This window comes from Chiloscyllium plagiosum, unplaced genomic scaffold (assembly GCF_037043375.1).
Source record: "Chiloscyllium plagiosum isolate Xiang-an unplaced genomic scaffold, Cpla_swu_hap1 HiC_scaffold_25, whole genome shotgun sequence".
Lineage (NCBI taxonomy): Eukaryota > Metazoa > Chordata > Chondrichthyes > Orectolobiformes > Hemiscylliidae > Chiloscyllium > Chiloscyllium plagiosum.
Window position 1 is genome coordinate 34,568,663 of NW_028270163.1, and position 17,822 is coordinate 34,586,484.

A 17,822-nucleotide genomic window follows, 5' to 3' on the forward strand; every position below is an offset into this window, starting at 1 on the left:
AAATTAATAATTAAAACGAAATGTGACTTTGTAGCCGTCCCTTTAAGTACTTGTAAAAAATTCTAACAGAATATTTGAAGAGTCATGCACCTTTATATTTGCAATGCTCCTGTCACTTACTTAAGTAATAGGCTTGTTGGCATTTCCTAGCTTCCTGTTACAAATTCTACTATTGCGTTAGCATACTCAATCAGCTGGGAGTGCTTTTATGCTGCATCCAATAGATCACATCACCATGGTAATAATCTCAAAGACAACAAGCCACAGTTTAACAACCTGTCATGAAACCAATAGCAAGGAGGTGCAACTGGGTGTGAGAGGAGCTTACATCAATGTTTTCAGAAAAAAACATGAAATTATAAACTAAAGCACTTCTGATTTTTCTTTCTGTTCATATTTATTTAAACATGAACATAAGCGACATCATCAAGCTACATATCTTACTATTGTCTAAATTTCATTTAAAAATAGTTTAACTAAAGCTCATAACTGAATGGCATTCATTATTTTGGCACCAATAGCCCATTTATAGGAACAAATGGGTATTGAATAAATACATGGCCAACATCCATCAACAGCCTGATTCAAAGAAAAGCAGCAGGTTTCTATAAATCAAATATTGCACTCATTGGCTGCTGTATTTGTTTGATTTGCTTGTGGGTTGTGGGTGGCACTGGCAAAGTCAGCACTTGTTACCATCCTTATGTACCCTTGAGAAGGTGGTGGTGAGCTGCCTTCCTGAATCAGTGCAGTTCACATGGTGCAAGTACACCCATAGTGTAGTCGTTTGGGGGAGTTACAAGAGTTTTGCCCAGTAACAGTGAAAGGACAATGATGTAGTTCAAAGTCAGGATGTAGTGTAGATTTGCTGGTAGTCCACTGGCTTTGCCCTCTTAAGATTTGATTCCAATAAAGTGGAATGCTGTCTCAAGTTCTAATGAGGGGTATCCAGTTGCCAAATCACGTGATGTGTTTAGTTTCCACATATATTGTAAATAAATTACAAATTGGTTAAAAAATAGAGAACAAATGACTGAGGTCATACACAACAACATGAAAGCAGGGTCTGACCTACAATTTCCACCATATTATTTTACAATTTCATTTCAGCTTCTGAAAAAATGTTGAGTGGAATACATCCACCATTATTATCTAAGTTTTCTCCTGACATTTTGAACGAGTGTTATAAGAAAATCTATGGGGCCTACAAATTTACATTTTCATCATATCGCTTAGGCATAATCAGATAAAGTTTAACATCAGAGAAGGAAGGGGCTATTAGGATGAGAGACTGAAAATAGTTGAAGAGCTAGGTTTTAAGGAACATCATAAAAGAAGGGAGGATTTGTAAAAGCAAATCTAGCGCTTCAAAATAAAATGGTTCAATTTGTGACTAAAAATGGTAACTGCACAAGAGCTCAGAGTGGGTGGATTGCGAAGTCCTTGGGGGATGTAAGCCTGGAAGTGGTTACAGAAACAACGTCTGGAAATGAACCTCCAAGCTCAGCGAGCAAACCGACATCCAAAACCTCAACCTGAGCTACAAATCTTCTCAAAACTTGCTAAGAAACAACATAAGGCAAGACCACAGATAAACTTGAACACGTGAATGAGAATTTTAAGAATTGTGGATTGTGGGGTTGGGAACCAACATAAGTAGGAGTCAATGTTTACAGGGATTTGTTGCAGGACAGAATATGAATAGCAGGCTGAGCGTGTATGAACCTAAGACATGTTCAGGAATGTAATATGGAAAAGTTCAAGTTAGAAGCTTTCTGGAGCTCTACTTCCATCACTTGCATTTCCCACCAAAATAAGAGAGAACTAGTGAGAGAATGTCATCTTGAACCAACCTCACACAACTTCCAGGAATCAGTGGTTGAGTGATCTCCATCAAGTATGAATTATAGAACCCCAAGAGCTCTCTGATAGTGACAGAAGTGAGAACGTTCTGGATAAAAGTTGTTTATTGAAGTTGATCCCTACAGTAAAACAAATGAAATTACACCTGAAATGCAACAGTTTAGAGGTATAAGGTTTCTATGGTTACAAAACTTCCTCTGTGTCCTGCATACAGCATTGGAGAAGGTGCCCTGAATGTCATTAATATACACCTACCTCTAAGTATGACATGGAAACAGTGTACTCCATATCATCGCTAGTTTCTTCAATACACTTGAACAAATCATTGAGTGTTCGTAAGTAAATGCCAGGTTCGTAATCTGTTCCCAACATTGTGTATGTTTTCCCAGCACCTAGACAAATGAAATAAATAAGTCAATTTTTTAATATAAAAATTGATTGCCCAAACTATTTGGGTATAATTTTCTGCAGCAGGGCAAATCATGGAAGCTGTCCAGTAGGTTTTTAATGTTTTTGCGCAGCAAGTTGTTGCAAATGTGGACTGATCACATTGAAGTAAGGGAAACAGGCCATCTGAGATCTGAGTACAGCAGCAAGTACTGATGCATTTCTACCAGTTAAGTCAAATGAGTCTGAAATGAACAGCACAATAGTTTTGAAAAGCTCCAGCAGTAATTGAAACTTGAATGAATGAGACTCCAACTCAGAATGTCAGAGGTTGACTGACAGTAATCATCACTTTCTCTTGTCATTAAAAAGTCATTCAAATGAACTGAATAAACTTTAATTTTGTGGCAAGTTTAGATGATGCAAGGTGTACTTGGTGTTGTTCTGTGGAAGGCAGATAGCGAGTGGATGCTGATTTTGCAATGCTAATGCTGATGGGTCATAACTCAGACAGCAACGTTTAGGTCCAGGTAGATCTGCTATAACGTGTCTTTCATTAACACAAAATGGCTATAATGCAATTGAGTGAACAGTGAACGCTTTTTCTAAAATGCAAACTTTTCAAGTGTGTGTTGGCTATAACACGATTACATTGCCAATATTTTAAGTGTATTTGTATTGCGCGATTTTTGAATATAATGTGGGATCACACAAGTACGCAACTACCGTGTAATAGCAGAACTACCTACATTTGAGTTTAACAGCACACGTTACCCACCTGAAACTACTGTTCTGGTTGTGTGTAAAACAATGATGTGCACAATACGCTTCTTGGTAATTTTGACAGGAAATTATGGATGTATTTTATTTACCACAAAAAATAGCAAGAAAAAATGTAATATTCTCTATTGGAGAATTTTGAACAAATTTATGCATTGGAAAAATTGCTGTTTATACCCTGCTCAGAACACAAATAAATAATTCTACATGTACTGCGAATAGCATTTGAGTTAAGTTTGCAACTTGTAAAATTATCAAGTGCAAATCTAAATTCTACAATTTCAATCTATTTTATTTCTTTGTCTTTTTTCACAGACAGTGGCTTCATAGTAAGTCTGGTCATTTAAGACATGATCAAGAGAATAAAGAAGAGAGAAAAAAGTTAAATAGGAAAAGCAAAAGCAATAATGCTAGAGCACAATTGGGAAGAACTGCATATCCCAGGGCAGAGTTACAGTACAGAAAGAAGCGATCTATGATGATCAAACAAGATTGGCCTGGAGACTATGGCAATGCATGGGAATATCTACATACAGGTTAAGTGTTATGAGAGTTTCTGGCACAACCATCCTTTCAGAAAGTAAATTCCGGACTCTTGTGAGTTTTAGGGGCGTTACGGGTGGCTCAGTGGTTAGCACTGCTGCCTCACAGCGCCAGGGACCTGGGGTCGGTTCCAGCCTCGGGTGACTGTCTGTGTGGAGTTTGCACATTCTCCCGATGTCTGCGTGGGTTTCTTCTGGGTGCTCCGATTTCCTCCCACAGTCCAAAGATGTGCAAGTCAGGTAAATTGGTCATGCTAAATTGCCCATAGTGCTAAGTGCATTAATCAGAGGGAAATGGGTCTGGGTAGATTACTCTTCAGAGGGTCGGTGTGGGCTTGTTGGGCCAAATGGCCTGTTTCCATAATGTAGGGAATCTAATCTTATCTGCTAAAACTGCGTCTAGTCCACTTGGGCCAAATCAAATCCTACCTTAAAATTAGCCTTTCCCTAGTTTAGAATTTTTATTCTTGGCCCATTCTTATCCTTTTCCACAACTATCCTAAATTTAACTGATTTATGGGCACTATTTCCAAAATGCTTCCCTACTGGTGTGCTTTCCATAAGCACAGGATTATTTTGAGTTATCAGATCCAGAACCACCTTCTTTGCTAAGCTTTCTAATAAGGGTTAAAAAACACATTTCTAACACCCCCCTCTTTTGAAATCTGTCAATGCCAACTTTCTGCTGACCCCCATTAAGAGATTGTACAATATGGCCCCTTCAGCTTACTATTCTATAAAAGCATAACTGACTGTTGACCTCATCTCCACTTTCCTGCCCGTAACCCCAAGACTCTTAGAATCCAAAAATAACTGCTGGATATGCCCAAGAATGAGAATCCATGGCCCTTAGGAGTACAAACTTTTAAAGTTCACAATTCTTCCGGTTTACAGTAAGATGGCAGTAGAATATAGCTTCTGAGCCAGGGGCTCGTACGCACTGGCCACTTTTCTTTTTGTTTCTCTTTTTTTCTCTTATTTTACTTACGTCCTGTTGAAGAACTTGGTCGTGGTGATGGCACTGGCAGCGAGTGGGCCAAGCGCAGACTCATGACAGTCGACGGGTAGGCCCAGCACGGATCCAAGTGGGCCGGGCAGACTCATGTCCATCAGCGAGTGGGCCCCGTGTGGACCAAAGTAGGCCAATCTGACTCATTGTGGTGGCGCTGGCGAGTTTGGGTTGCTGGCAGCGCCTACATCCAGTGCAGATTCATGGAGGTAGCAGTAGAGTCAGGTTTGGGCCCACTACAGTACTTTGTGGCATCGGTGGCATCTGCATTAGCAAGGTCCAGAGAGGACCCATAGCGCCGTGGGCATCAATGGAGGTGAGGTGGCACAGAAGAGTGGGTGACTTTCATTCCAGTGGCAGCAGTGTGGTGAAAGGGACTTGTGCCCAGCCAACAGACCCATGGTCTATGGTGGAGCACTGAATAACAAGGACTGTAAAGTTGAACAGTTTTTCTTTTTTTTATTCTTCTACCTTTATATTCTATATTTTGGTTTATCTTTCTCTGTTTTAAGATGGCGCCAGAGAGTGGCGATACAATGCAACACTTTTCACTGTCTTTTGTCACAAAATCCATGTGATAATAAATAAACAATATCAAACCTTCTAGTGAAGAATTCATTTCTCAGCTCAGTCCCAAATGGCCAACCATAATTGGGAAAAATAAGCTGCTGTTAAAGAATCTCCAGTCAGGGGCATCTCAGCATCTAACCAGACATACGCTTTTAAAAATGTAAATGTTTGGATGAGATCACCTCACTCATTGTTCTAAATTCCAATGCATAGAAGTCTATTCTACTCAATCTGTCCTCATAAGATAGCTATCTCTCTTACACCTCCGTCCCAATCCTTTCAGTCTAATTTTTCATTTTGTGCACTGGACAACATTGTCCAAAAACAGGGTATCTGTGTGATTGCACCTATGATGTGTTGTTGCTCTTCCCTGTCCTCAACAGATGCTTCTACAGACATCAATACGACCATCATCCTTTCTGTAACATGGCCTCCATGCTCTTTTTGTAGTGACCCTTCTCCAAGTTTCCATCTCTAACAGTCCCAGTTTACCCAACACAACATTGAAATAATTGCATTATTAACCTTCTTGTCAATGAGATGTTAAACCTAGATATGCCAGGCCAGTTCATGAAAGTAATAAAAAATCCTAAAGCTGACATTCATCCTAACAGCGCCAATTAACTGGCTCCTCATTTTGTTTGATGTTTTACACTTATGAGATATAGTGAGGAGGTGAAATGTATTATTTCGGTTTGGTCATGATAAAACATGTAGCCATTATGCTTCTTAACTCTTTCCTTCAGCCCTTCACCTTGCTACATTTCACAATGAGTTTCACTATGAATACACTTCCAATTACCTCCTGTTTGGTGTTCAATTCTCTTGTGAAGTACCAATATAAGTAAAGATGGAGAGTCAAACTTTTATTTCTGTGGGGCAAAAGAACTAGTCCTTTTTTTAGAAATTAAATAATGTTCAAAGCCTCAATTTACCATTAGGAAAACAGTGAAAGTCAGGTATATGCTGAACAAACTATTTTAAGGGACCCAATGCACTCTCATTGACACATCATTTAATTAACTCACTGTAAAATTGCCGTATCCAAGCTCAAATTCACTACATCTCATTTGTGTGCACCTAATCATTAGCAACATCCTGCTACATCTTTATGAGACAATCCCTCTTAATGTAATGGGATTGTGATCTAACATTATTACCACTTCAACAATCTTAATGAAAGGCTTTAAACACACTTAGCAAGAACATGAAATACATCTTCTTCCAGGGTGCTTTTTGTCTGCTTGAAAAGCTACGAAATGCAGCCAAAAATCCTGACAAGGCCAATTTTATTGCTCAGCCCAATTGGATACAGTATTTAGAAGGTCGTCAGAATTATCTTGCAAACTGGAAATCAGCCAAAACCTGGTAGTGATTTGAATCAAAGTAATGAATCATTATGCACATCACTGTCGAGTAACCTACAATTATAATACTTTCATTAGTGACACCTTATGTTGTTATTGGCTAAGCCTGTCACATCTTCTTTTGGGGTGAGAAGGTCATGGGCTCAACTCCATTGTACAATTTTAATTTCATGAAACGAGGCAGACACTCCAACTAGGTGATATTGCATTATTAAAGGTTCTGATTGAGATTTCAAATCAAGGCCCATGCGTTCCTATATCTCATGCAGATTTTTAAGAACGTGTTTAGATTGTTTGAAGACATTCTCCTGGCCAACAACTTACCCTTAACCAACTAAACCAAGGGTCATTCATCTTATTGCTATTTGCGACATGCTATTATGTACAAAATATCTACTTGATTTATTTACCCAACGACAATTACCACAGGTGGAGTCTTACAGATGAGATTTGTGATACAATTAGGCAGGAAGTCCAGCAAGGCCTAACTTGACATCAGGAACAACTGCATATGCAATATTTGCTGAGCAGTGAGATGGGATTCTCATTAGGCAGTGGAGATTTGCCACTAAAGGAGGATTTTTGATGTTAAATACCATAAGACCTGAAGACCAAAAGACATAGGAGCAGAAATTAGGCCACTCAGCCCATCGAGTCAGCTCTGCTATTCAATCATGGCTGATACATTTTTCAACCCCATTTTCCTCCATTCTCTCTGTAACCTTTGATCCCCTCAGGAATCAAGAACTTATCTATCTATGTTTTAAATATACTCAATGACCAGGCCTCCACAGCATTCTGTGACAATGAATTCCACAGAAACACCACTGTTTGACCTCATGAAGATTTTCCTTATCGCCATTCTAAAGGGTATTCCCTTTATTTTAAGGCTGTGTCCTTGGGTCCTTGTCTTTTCTACTAATAGAAATATCATCCTAACATCCATGCTGCCCAGGCCATTCAGTAATCTGTAAGTTTCAATCAGATCCCCCCTCAATACCTTATTAACAACAGAAATAGCTTCATTAATATTCAGCTTCCTACCTTTCCAAATGCACCGATCAAGCTAGCTATTGAGAATGTAAGACAACATGGAAGTCAGAATGAGCACCTGGCAGCTCCACTTCAGCCACTGGCTATAAACAGACTCTATATTGCTCAGCACCTAATACCATCTCAGGGCACAATCCATCAGCGGGACTCACCCCCTGTCAATAGTCACTGTCACCTGAGTTTTGCCAAGCCTTCATGAACATCATGGCAGCTCTCTGCTCAACTTGCAGGCCACTTAGAAAGCACAGATCTGCATTGCAGGGCTCACCAGCAACTAGTATTAAAAGGCTGGTGCAAGGACATTTTGTGCACTGGGTCAGGTACCCTGCACACTGATTGATCCGGGATCTTAGAGCTGCTTGCTTGCTCTCTAAATGCTCACTCACTTGACAACTACCTGCAACTCACAATATCTCAGCGTTTCCTTGCTATGTTGTGTCTGTTAGCACATTGGCACTTCAGCCAGCACCAAACATGATCAGTTCTGTTGTATTGATGCATTCTTTATCTTTATTTACAGATACACACACAAGCTGCTTGTCTGTCAGGATCTGTCAAAGGTAGGGCTGAATATCTTGCTGTGTGGCACACCAAGACACCAATTCAACACCTACAGTATGTGCCAGCTGCCTGTCTGACAAACGCACTGCCCATTCACTCACCAAATGGCCATGTTGGAATGTGGGTGGGGCCTAGCCCTCAGTCCAGTTAAGGGAGCTGCTGTCAGTCAGAAGATCTCAGTACCTTCAGCCATGGATGCCAATCAGGGGTTCGGTCATTGTCATTCATCTGTTTGGCTGCTTGGATCAGGAGATAGAGATCATAGAATAGAATCCCTACAGTGTGGAAAAGGGTCATTTGGCCCATCGAGTCTGCAGCAACCCTCTGAACAGCATCCCATCTCGACACATCCCACCACCCTATCATCATAATCCTGCCTTTCCCATGGCTAACCCACCAAGCCTGCACATCTCTGGACACTTTGGGTAATTTAGCATGGAGAAAGTGAGGTCTGCAGACGCTGGAGATCAAAGCTGAAACTTTATTGCTGGAACAGCACAGCAGGTCAGGCAGCATCTAGGGAACAGAAGATTCGACGTTTCGGGCACATGCCCTTCTTCAGGAATGAGCAGAGAGTGTTCAGCAGGAGAAGATAAAAGGTAGGGAGGAGGGACTTGGAGGAGGGGCGTTGGAAATGTGATAGGTGGAAAGAGGTCAAGGTGAAGGTGATAGGTCGGAGTAGGGTGGAGGCGGAGAGGTCAAGAAGAAGACTGCAGGTCAGGAAGGCGGTGCCGGGCTGGAGGGATTCGGCTGAGACAAGGTGGGGGGAGGGGGGATGAAGAAACTGGTGAAGTCCAAGTTCATCCCCTGTGGTTGGAGGGTTCCCAGTCGGAAGATAAGACGCTCCTCCTCCGACCGTCGCGTTGTTGTGGTTTGGCGGTGGATGAGTCCAATGACCTGCATATCCTCGGTGGAGTGGGAGGGGGAGTTGAAATGCTCTGCTACAGGGTGATTGGGTTGGTTCGTCCGGGTGGCCCAGAGGTGCTCTCTGAATCGCTCCGCAAGTAGGCGGCCTGTCTCCCCAATATAGAGGAGGCCACACCGGCTGCAGCGGATGCAGTAGATAATGTGGGTGGAGGTGCAGGTGAATCTGTGGCGGATATGGAAGTTTCCTTTGGGGCCTTGGAGAGAAGTGAGGGGGGAGGTGTGGGCGCAAGTGTTGCACCTCCTGCGGTTGCAAGGGAAGGTGCCGGGAGTGGAGGTTGGGTTGGTGGGGGGTATGGATCTGACAAGGGAGTCGCGGAGGGAGTGGTCTCTACGGAAAGCTGATAGAGGAGGGGAGGGAAATATATCCTTGGTGGTGGGGTCTGTTTGGAGGTGGCGGAAGTGACGGCGGATGATGCGCTGTACATGGAGATTGGTGGGGTGGTAGGTGAGGACCAGTGGGGTTCTGTCCTGGTGGCGGTTGGAGGGGCGGGGCTCAAGGGCGGAGGAGCGGGAAGTGGAGGAGATGCGGTGGAGGGCATCGTCGATCACGTCGGGGGGGTAATTTAGCATGGCCAATCTAGTTAGCCTGCACATCATTGGATGGTGGGAGGAAACTGGAGCACCTGGAGGAAACCCAGGCACACACAGGGAGGGGGAGCAGTCAGTCCTGGAGAGCTAGCAGACAGGGAATCATGTAGCATCAGTCCAGTAGTTGAAAACATTGGTGAGGTTCAAGTCAGTCAAGTCTAGGGGAAGACAGCCAGAGATCAGGGGTAGTGTTTCCACTCATTTTGATTTCATCTGCGTGAATCTCTGAGGCCTGTGCAAGGCACAGTGACTTTGAGAACTGGAAAACAATGTTGCCATCTGTGTCAGCACACCAATCACATGTGTGAACTCTTGGAGTAGCTGCACAGGGAACATTGGCCTGGTCATGGGGGTTAATCAACTGATCGTTCAGCAAAGTGCATCAGGGTGCCTGTAGGGGCAGCATTGGGCCACTGCCATAAAGGGTTAGGGAGTCAAGGCTGGTGGGGGTGGATAGCCAGCACAACCATTTGTTGCAATGGGGGAAAGGTGGGGAGCTCATGGTGTATGGTGGAAAGCAGACCAACATCAGAGAAAATGGTAGGCTGTGAAGGGAGATGGGACTGGTTAGTGATAGTGACCACCACTGTGGCCCACCAACATTGGGTATCATTAGGTTGCAATGTTGGTGCTCAGGAGAGAGCTGTATGCAAAGGTGAGAGGATGAAGCCCAGTGCTAACACTAACTACCACAAGCTGTACTCCCCGCCGTTATTTGTCATTGTTTTGATCTGAAATGCACTAGAGAATGGCTGGGACAATGCCCAGGGTGTGTGGAGCCAATGTCACTTTGAAGGATGTAAGCACAGGATCCAAGTCTGTCAGATGCTAGGACATTGAAGGGGTGACCCTATAAAGGTTTATAAAATCATGAGGGGCATGGATAGGGTAAACAAACAAGGTCTTTTCCCTGGGTAGGGGAGTCCAGAATGAGAGGGCATAGGTTTAGGGTGATAGGGGTAAGATTTAAAAGGGAGCTAAGGGGCAACTTTTTCACACAGAGGGTGGTGCATGCATGGAATGAGCTGCCAGAGGAAGTGGCGGAGGCTAGTACAATTATAGCATTTAAAAGGCATCTGGATGGGTATATGAATAGGAAGGGTTTAGAGGGATATGGACCAGGTGCTGGGAAATGGGACTAGATTAATTTAGGATATCTGGTCGGCATGGACGAGTTGGATCAAAGGGTGTGTTTCCCTGTGTGCACCTCTATGACTCTAAACACAAAAGCTGCATTCCAGCTATATTTCATTTGCAATCACTTGACTGGCTAATTACAACGCATGTAGAGTGAATGTGCTTGGGGTTTAAATACTGATTAAAGGTGATTTGTACCATGCCACTGATGCTTACTAATTGAGTATTGGCATCTGAAAGATGCTGAAGTTAGCAGCAATGGCTTATAAAGAGGTCAATGCTGGCCAAAGATGAACCATTATTTGTGCAACTTCCCATGATGGGAGGTAGGAACCATCAGTTCATCATCTGTCATGTAAGTTTAAAGATGGCTTGTACTGGACACAATGAATGATTTTGGTGTGGGTCTGGGGTGGGAAGTTAAAAATCACACAATACCAGGTTATAGTCTAACAGGTTTATTTGGAAGCACTAGCTTTTGGAGCGATTCTCCTCCATCAGGTCCTTCATCAGACAACCACCTGATGAAGGAGCAGCGCTCAAAAAGCTAGTGCTTCCAAATAAACCTGTTGGACTATAACCTGGTAATGTGTGATTTTTTAACTTTGTACACTCCAGTGCAACACAAGCACCTCTCAATCATGGGATGGGAAGGGTGTTGAGGAGCAATGGCACTCCTTTGTGATGTCATGTACTGGTCATCCAGCCAGCCTAACACTTTCCCCACATAGCTACAGATTCTGAGGATGAAGCTAGACATAGCGCCAGTTATCAAGTGCAGCATGCCTTACTACATGGAGAAGTGTGCACATCCCTCATCTACAAGACATGTCACCACTGACTCTTTTGACAGCTCTCAGAACCTCTTTTGCTCCTCATGTTCCCGAGATTAGTCATCACCATAGAATCCAGTGTCCTGTTGCTGGTGGGATGTTGGTTGCTGCAGCCACTGTTGATTAGATTGGTATCACTTCTGAGGCATTTATTGTAGAAGCAAAATAAATATTAGGATAAAAATTTTCAAGCTAACACTTTAGTTTTGTGATAATATTAGCATTCCTGTTCCATCATCTGAATATACGAATACCACTGCTTCAGAAGATAAGTACACTGCCATTCAACAGATTTAAGTTAAGGAGTGGATCACATAGGAATATATTTGATAATAAAATACATTGCATCTTTACATGTGCATAGAATATGTTAACAGTTAAGAAGAATCTGTCAAATTCTACTTCAAATCAGTCCCAATGTTCAATGTTTTTCTATAAACACTAATGATGAAACAATGTTGCATTCACACTTCTGAGAAGAACCAGCTACTGACCTGTTGGTCCATAGGCAAAAACAGTGGCATTGTACCCTGAAATAATGCCCTCAATCAGACCCTTGGTAGTAGCACGGTATACATCATCCTTGAAAAGATGAAAATATGAGTTAAATAAGAAACATGAAATAATGTCTTTATGTAATTAATTAAAGTACATTATCAGCAGCAAATGAAGCAGTTTTCATAGACTTCATTTCATTCTCATAAAAAGCATTAGTATGTTTTTACATTTACCAGGGCCTTGTATATTAAAAATATTTAACAAGTCACACTTTACACTATTTGCCAGAGATAGGATTCTTGCTTTTGGAATGATAGTTAATTATTTTGTGAACAGTAATATCTATTCAACATTTTTAAACATGTCAACAAAATTCAAATTAGCAACTTACCTCATATTTATTAGTTTTGTGCTTTGGGGCCGAAAGGAATGTTACTTAAAATGATGTTTGGTATTTTATTAAAGCTGTGTTAAAGTCATAGAGTCAAACAGTGCAAAAGAGGTCCTTCAGCCCATCAAGTCTACACTGTCCTATCTAGACTAATCGTACTTTCCAGCACCTGGCCTATGGCCTTAATATTGGACATTTTAAATGTGCATCCATATGCATTTTAAAGGCTGTGAGGTTTCCTTACTCAGCTTCTCTCCCAGACAGTGCACTCCAGAGCCCCACCACCCTCTAACTGAAAAATGTTTTCCTTAAATCTCCTCAAAACCTTCTGCTCTTCACCTTAAAATTATGCCCCTTCAACTCAGGGGAACAGCTGCTTTCTATTCATCCTGGCCATGTCCATCATAAACACCTCAATCAGGTTCCCACTCCACCTTCTCTGCTCCAATTCAACCTCTCTTCATAGCTAAAATGCTCCATCCCAGGCAATGTGCTGGTTAATCTCCTCTGCATACCCTCCAAGGCAATCACATCCTACCTATGGTGTGGTGACCAGAACTGCTCACAGCACTCCAGCTGTAGCCTAACCAAAATTTTGTAGAGTTCCAACATAACCACTTGAGCCACAGAGTTAAAAAAATTCAAATGTCTAAATGAAGAAATTCTCATGTTGGTTGTTTCTTATGGTTAGAACTTGGAATACAACTTGTGATGTAGACATAGTCCAGGAAGATATTTGAATAATAATTTAAAAAGCAATTGGCCATCAGTACTTACAGGGTTAAAATAAAACCTCTTCAAGTAAGTAGCATTTACAGTGACACGGTCTGGGGGAAGACCCAGTGCATTCCACATCCCTAGGTTCTATAAACTGTGGTATATAATTGAAGCTAAAAGCGATTGTTTACTGACTGAACTTGCGCAAACTATTTATACCCAGTCTGCCAAAGCACTCAACTGGATGGCTTCGATTTCCTAGGGAACTCAGAAGATTTATGAATTCAAGATCAAAGGTTAGCTGAAATGTGTGACTTACAGCTTTACTATTCAGTTGAACTGTTACAATTGCTTGTTGCCAGCAAATGATATATATGAATAGCAGTTCAGCACAGAATTACCTCTTCTGAGTTGAGCAGTGTTCAATAACTGCAATTAAGAACTTTCCACAATTTAAATATCGTCGTGTTCTGTACATTGGTTCAAGCATTTCTTGTAGAGTTCAAACACATAAATTTCACATTGCAGTATGCGATCACAATGTTTCATTTGCAGAATAAACATGCCAGGAAAATGCAGTGATTTAACACTTCGTATTTTGTGACAGCATAAAGTTTCATAGAAAAATAAATATGAAGAGTGGGCCATTCAGCTCCTACCATTTAACTAGATCATGGCAGATCTCCTTTCACAACACTATTTTCTTGCATCATTCCTATATATCACAATGCCATTAATATCTAAAAATTGATCAATTTTTATCTTGAGCATGTTTGATGACTGAGATTCCACAGCCTTCTGGGGTAGAGAATTCCAGAGATTCATAGAACATAGAACAGTACAGCACAGTGCAGGCCTTTTGCCCCTCGATATTGTGCCAGCCTTCTATCTTACTCTAAGATCAGGCTAACCTACGTACCCTTCATTGTACTAACTTCCATGTGCCTATCCAAGAATCGCTTAAATGTCCCTAATGCATCTGACTCTACTACCACTGCTGGCAGTGCATTCCACACTCCGACCATTCTCTGTGTAAAGAACATACCTCTGACAACTCCCCTAAACCTTCCTCCAATTACCCTTGTGATAGACATTTCCTTAATGGGAAAAAGTCTCTGGCTATCCACTCTATCTATGCCTCTCAACATCTTGTACACCTCTATAAAATCACCTCTCATCCTTCTTTGCTCCAATGAGAAAAGCCCTAGCCCCCTCATACTTTCTTCACAAGACATGCCTTCCAGTCCAGACAGCATTCTGGTCAATCTCCTCTGCACTCTCTCCAAAACTTCCACATCTTTTTCCTATATTCACTTGGCTTTGACTGAAGGAATCCTTCTTGTAACTATCCTGCCAAACTTCTATCTTTCAATGAGTCACCTCTCACTCTTCCCAACTCTAGAGAACACAGGGCTCATTTTCTCAATCTGGCTCACCTCATAGGACATTCCCATCATCCTAGATATCAATCTAGTGAATCAGAACTCTATAGAATTGCAGCAAGAGACCTCTGCACTTTTACTTAAATCCACTTGCACTGGATACCACCATAACATTTGCCCTTCCTATCGCATACTGCAGCAGCAAGTTAGCTTCTAGTGAATTATCAACATGGATACATAGACCCCTTTGGATAATAAGACTTCCCAATCTCACATCGTTTAGAAAATACACTGCATTTCAGATTTTTCTATCTAAGTGAATAACATTAATTTTGACACATTATAATCCATTTACTATGTTTTTTCTCACTCAATTAGACTGTCTAAATCGCCTGAAAGCCCCTTTAAATCCTCCTCACAACTCACATTCCCACCTACTTTGTGTCCTCACCAAACTTGGAAACGTTATAGGTGTAGCTTGTCAATAGCAAGGGTCCAAGCACAGATGCCTGCGAAACCCCACTCGTCAATTTGCCAACCTGAGAATGACCTGTTTACTCATATTCAGTTTTCTGTCCAGTAACCAATTCTCAATTCATGCCATTGCATTACTCCCAACCCTATGTTGTTCCAGTCTTGTTTACTCATTTTTGTGGGACCTTATCAAAGACCATCTGAAGATCAAAATTAACAACATTCATTGGTTCTCACATAATTATTCTGCTTGTTTGTCACATAAGACTTGCCCTGCATAAATTGATGTTGACTTTGTCCAATCCTACCATAATTTTCTAAGATTCAAGTTTCATAGACTTCATAATAGATTGTAATGTATTCCAAACAAGTAATGTCAGGTTAACAAGCTTGTAATCCCCCACTCTCTGCCCCTTCTTTTTTAAATAGTGGAAATCCATTTCCCAACTTTGATTCTGCAGGAACTGTTCAAGAACCAATTGAATTTTGGAAGCCCATCACCAATCTATCCCCCATCTCTCTAGTCATGTCTTCTAAACCACTTCTAAAACACCATCAGGTACAGTAGATTTCCAACTTTCTGACCCATTAATGTCTGCAGCAACACTTTTTACGAATGCTAATTTCTTTCAGTTGCTTATTCTCCCTAGTCCCTTGCTCACTGCTTCAAGTGACCTCATTCCTCTTCTTACTAGTGCCACTGGTACCAACGTGGACTATGATATCTGGCTGTTTACCCTCCTCCAGAAAAACATCCTGTAGCTATTTAGTGACACCATTGATCATGGCTCCAAGGAGGCAATATTCTTTTCTGTAGTCATGTCTATGGATGCAGAAACACCTGTCTGTTCAATTAATTATTGATTTTAAACCACTAGAAGCATTGAGAATAGGAGCAGGAACAGGAGTAGGTCATTCAGCTCTTTGTGCCTTCTCAGCCGTTCATTATGGTTATGGCTGATTTTCCACTCAGTAGCCTATTACTGCTTTCCCTCATATTCTTTGATCTCTTCAGCCGCAAGTGCAATATCCAACTCCTTCTTGAAATCATACAATATTTAGGCTTCAACTTCTTTTTGTGGAAGGGAATGCCAAGGTCACCATTCTCTGGATGAAGAAATTCCTCTCTATCTCAGTGCTAACTGGTTTGCCTTGTATTCTTACTAACTCTGGGGTGTACAATCTCTCAGCATTTGTTGATGGACATCAATCTTTGCTGTTTATTTCAACAAAGACTATTTTCCTTAACAGGACTGATGAAATCACTATTTACTTTCTCCTAGTTATGCCAATTAGTTAAAGTTGAAATCAATGCAAAGTTATGATTTGGAGATGCTGGTGTTGGACTGGGGTGTACAAAATTAAAAATCATACAACACCAGGTTATAGTCAACAGGTTTATTTGGAAGCACTAGCTTTTGGAGCACTGCTCCTTCATCAGGGGGTTGAAACAGCGCTCTGAAAGCTAGTGCTTCCAAATAAACCTGTTGGACTATAACCTGGTTTTGTGTATTTTTAACAATGCAAAGTTAGGTTCTGAATCTGATCATACCTCATTGATCTCGGATTACAGCCTGACTCTCTCCAGCCAGTAAGCATCAAAGGACACAAACTTAGTAACACAGCACTGTATGCGTAGGACACCATATAAGTATAAAGAAAGCAGCAGTGCCTATGCTTTATTGTTAACGTTTAAAAATCAGTCACTTACTATAGAAATGCATGTTTGCAGACTTTCTTCTGTAACAAATTCAATTTAAAAAAACTTAGTTTAAGCAGACAATGTTAATGGTATTAATATATTTTGATTGGTTAGATCATCACAGGAGAAAAGCTTGACTGCAGGCTAACATTACGGTTGGCAATATCAACAAATAGTGGTTAATAGGTTGCATGGTATCACTCCTTCAAAAAGTCATTATCCCACTTATTTTGAAGCATCATCTGGTAATATCACCAAAAGTAATTTCTCTGATTCCATGGAAGTGTAATGTAATGCTGTTTTAATTCATCACCCAATTCCAGGTTGCAGGATGCCACCTTGGGGTGCTGTATTAGTCTTGTACCAACTGCCTTAAACTGGCTCAACCTTTAATTTGAAGCCAGGATGCCGCCTCACTTTGAGAAATTATCGGCAATGTGGTTTATATTAACAGGGAGTCTCTGGAGCAGAAAGTAGCCCTGTTTCGCAAAAATAATTAATTAATTAATTAATGGGGAATCATCACAAGCCTACAGTAATAATTGTATTTTTACTGAAATTTGATATCATAGTTTAAAATTGTGTTTCGTTGACCCCTGTAGAAGACTGAAAATATTACAAACTTTAAAGCTATGGCTTGAAATTGCCACAAAAACTTTAAAGATGACTGATTGCATACTTTCGTTATATCAGCTGCAGGCAGATCTGAAACTCAAGCAATCACTTAATTAAGTATGGACAATCATAGCCTTGTGTGAAATTCACATGTCCCTTTATTAAGGGTGAACAGTCAACAAACAGGACTATCTCAGATGAGCTGATCCATCTTTATGCTTCACCATTGGCACTGAGACATCAAAATGAATGCCCTTTCCTAAAAGGCATTCCAAAGGATATGGGCCATTCAACAATAAAAACACTGTCATGAATCTCAACTTGTGAAAAGTCACATTAAAAAATATGAATCAACTCAACAAATCAACTTATTCGGAAAAGGACTTAAGACTCATAACAGGCCAGATGGATAAGATAGTCTTACTT

The 17,822-nt window shown here is 41.1% G+C and overlaps 1 protein-coding gene across 4 annotated transcripts in view; it reads right to left on the reverse strand.

Moving 5' to 3' along the window:
- kif19 (kinesin family member 19) overlaps nt 1-17,822 on the reverse strand; it is a 238,258-nt gene that overhangs the window by 87,151 nt on the left and 133,285 nt on the right. For all 4 annotated transcript variants that reach the window (XM_088000607.1, XM_043714731.2, XM_043714728.2 and 1 more), the window contains exons 4-5: nt 12,112-12,199; nt 2,119-2,255 (exon numbers count right to left, since the gene is read on the reverse strand). In XM_088000607.1, the coding sequence (XP_087856733.1) occupies nt 2,119-2,255; nt 12,112-12,199 (225 nt within the window). The remainder of the gene's footprint in view (nt 1-2,118; nt 2,256-12,111; nt 12,200-17,822) is intronic.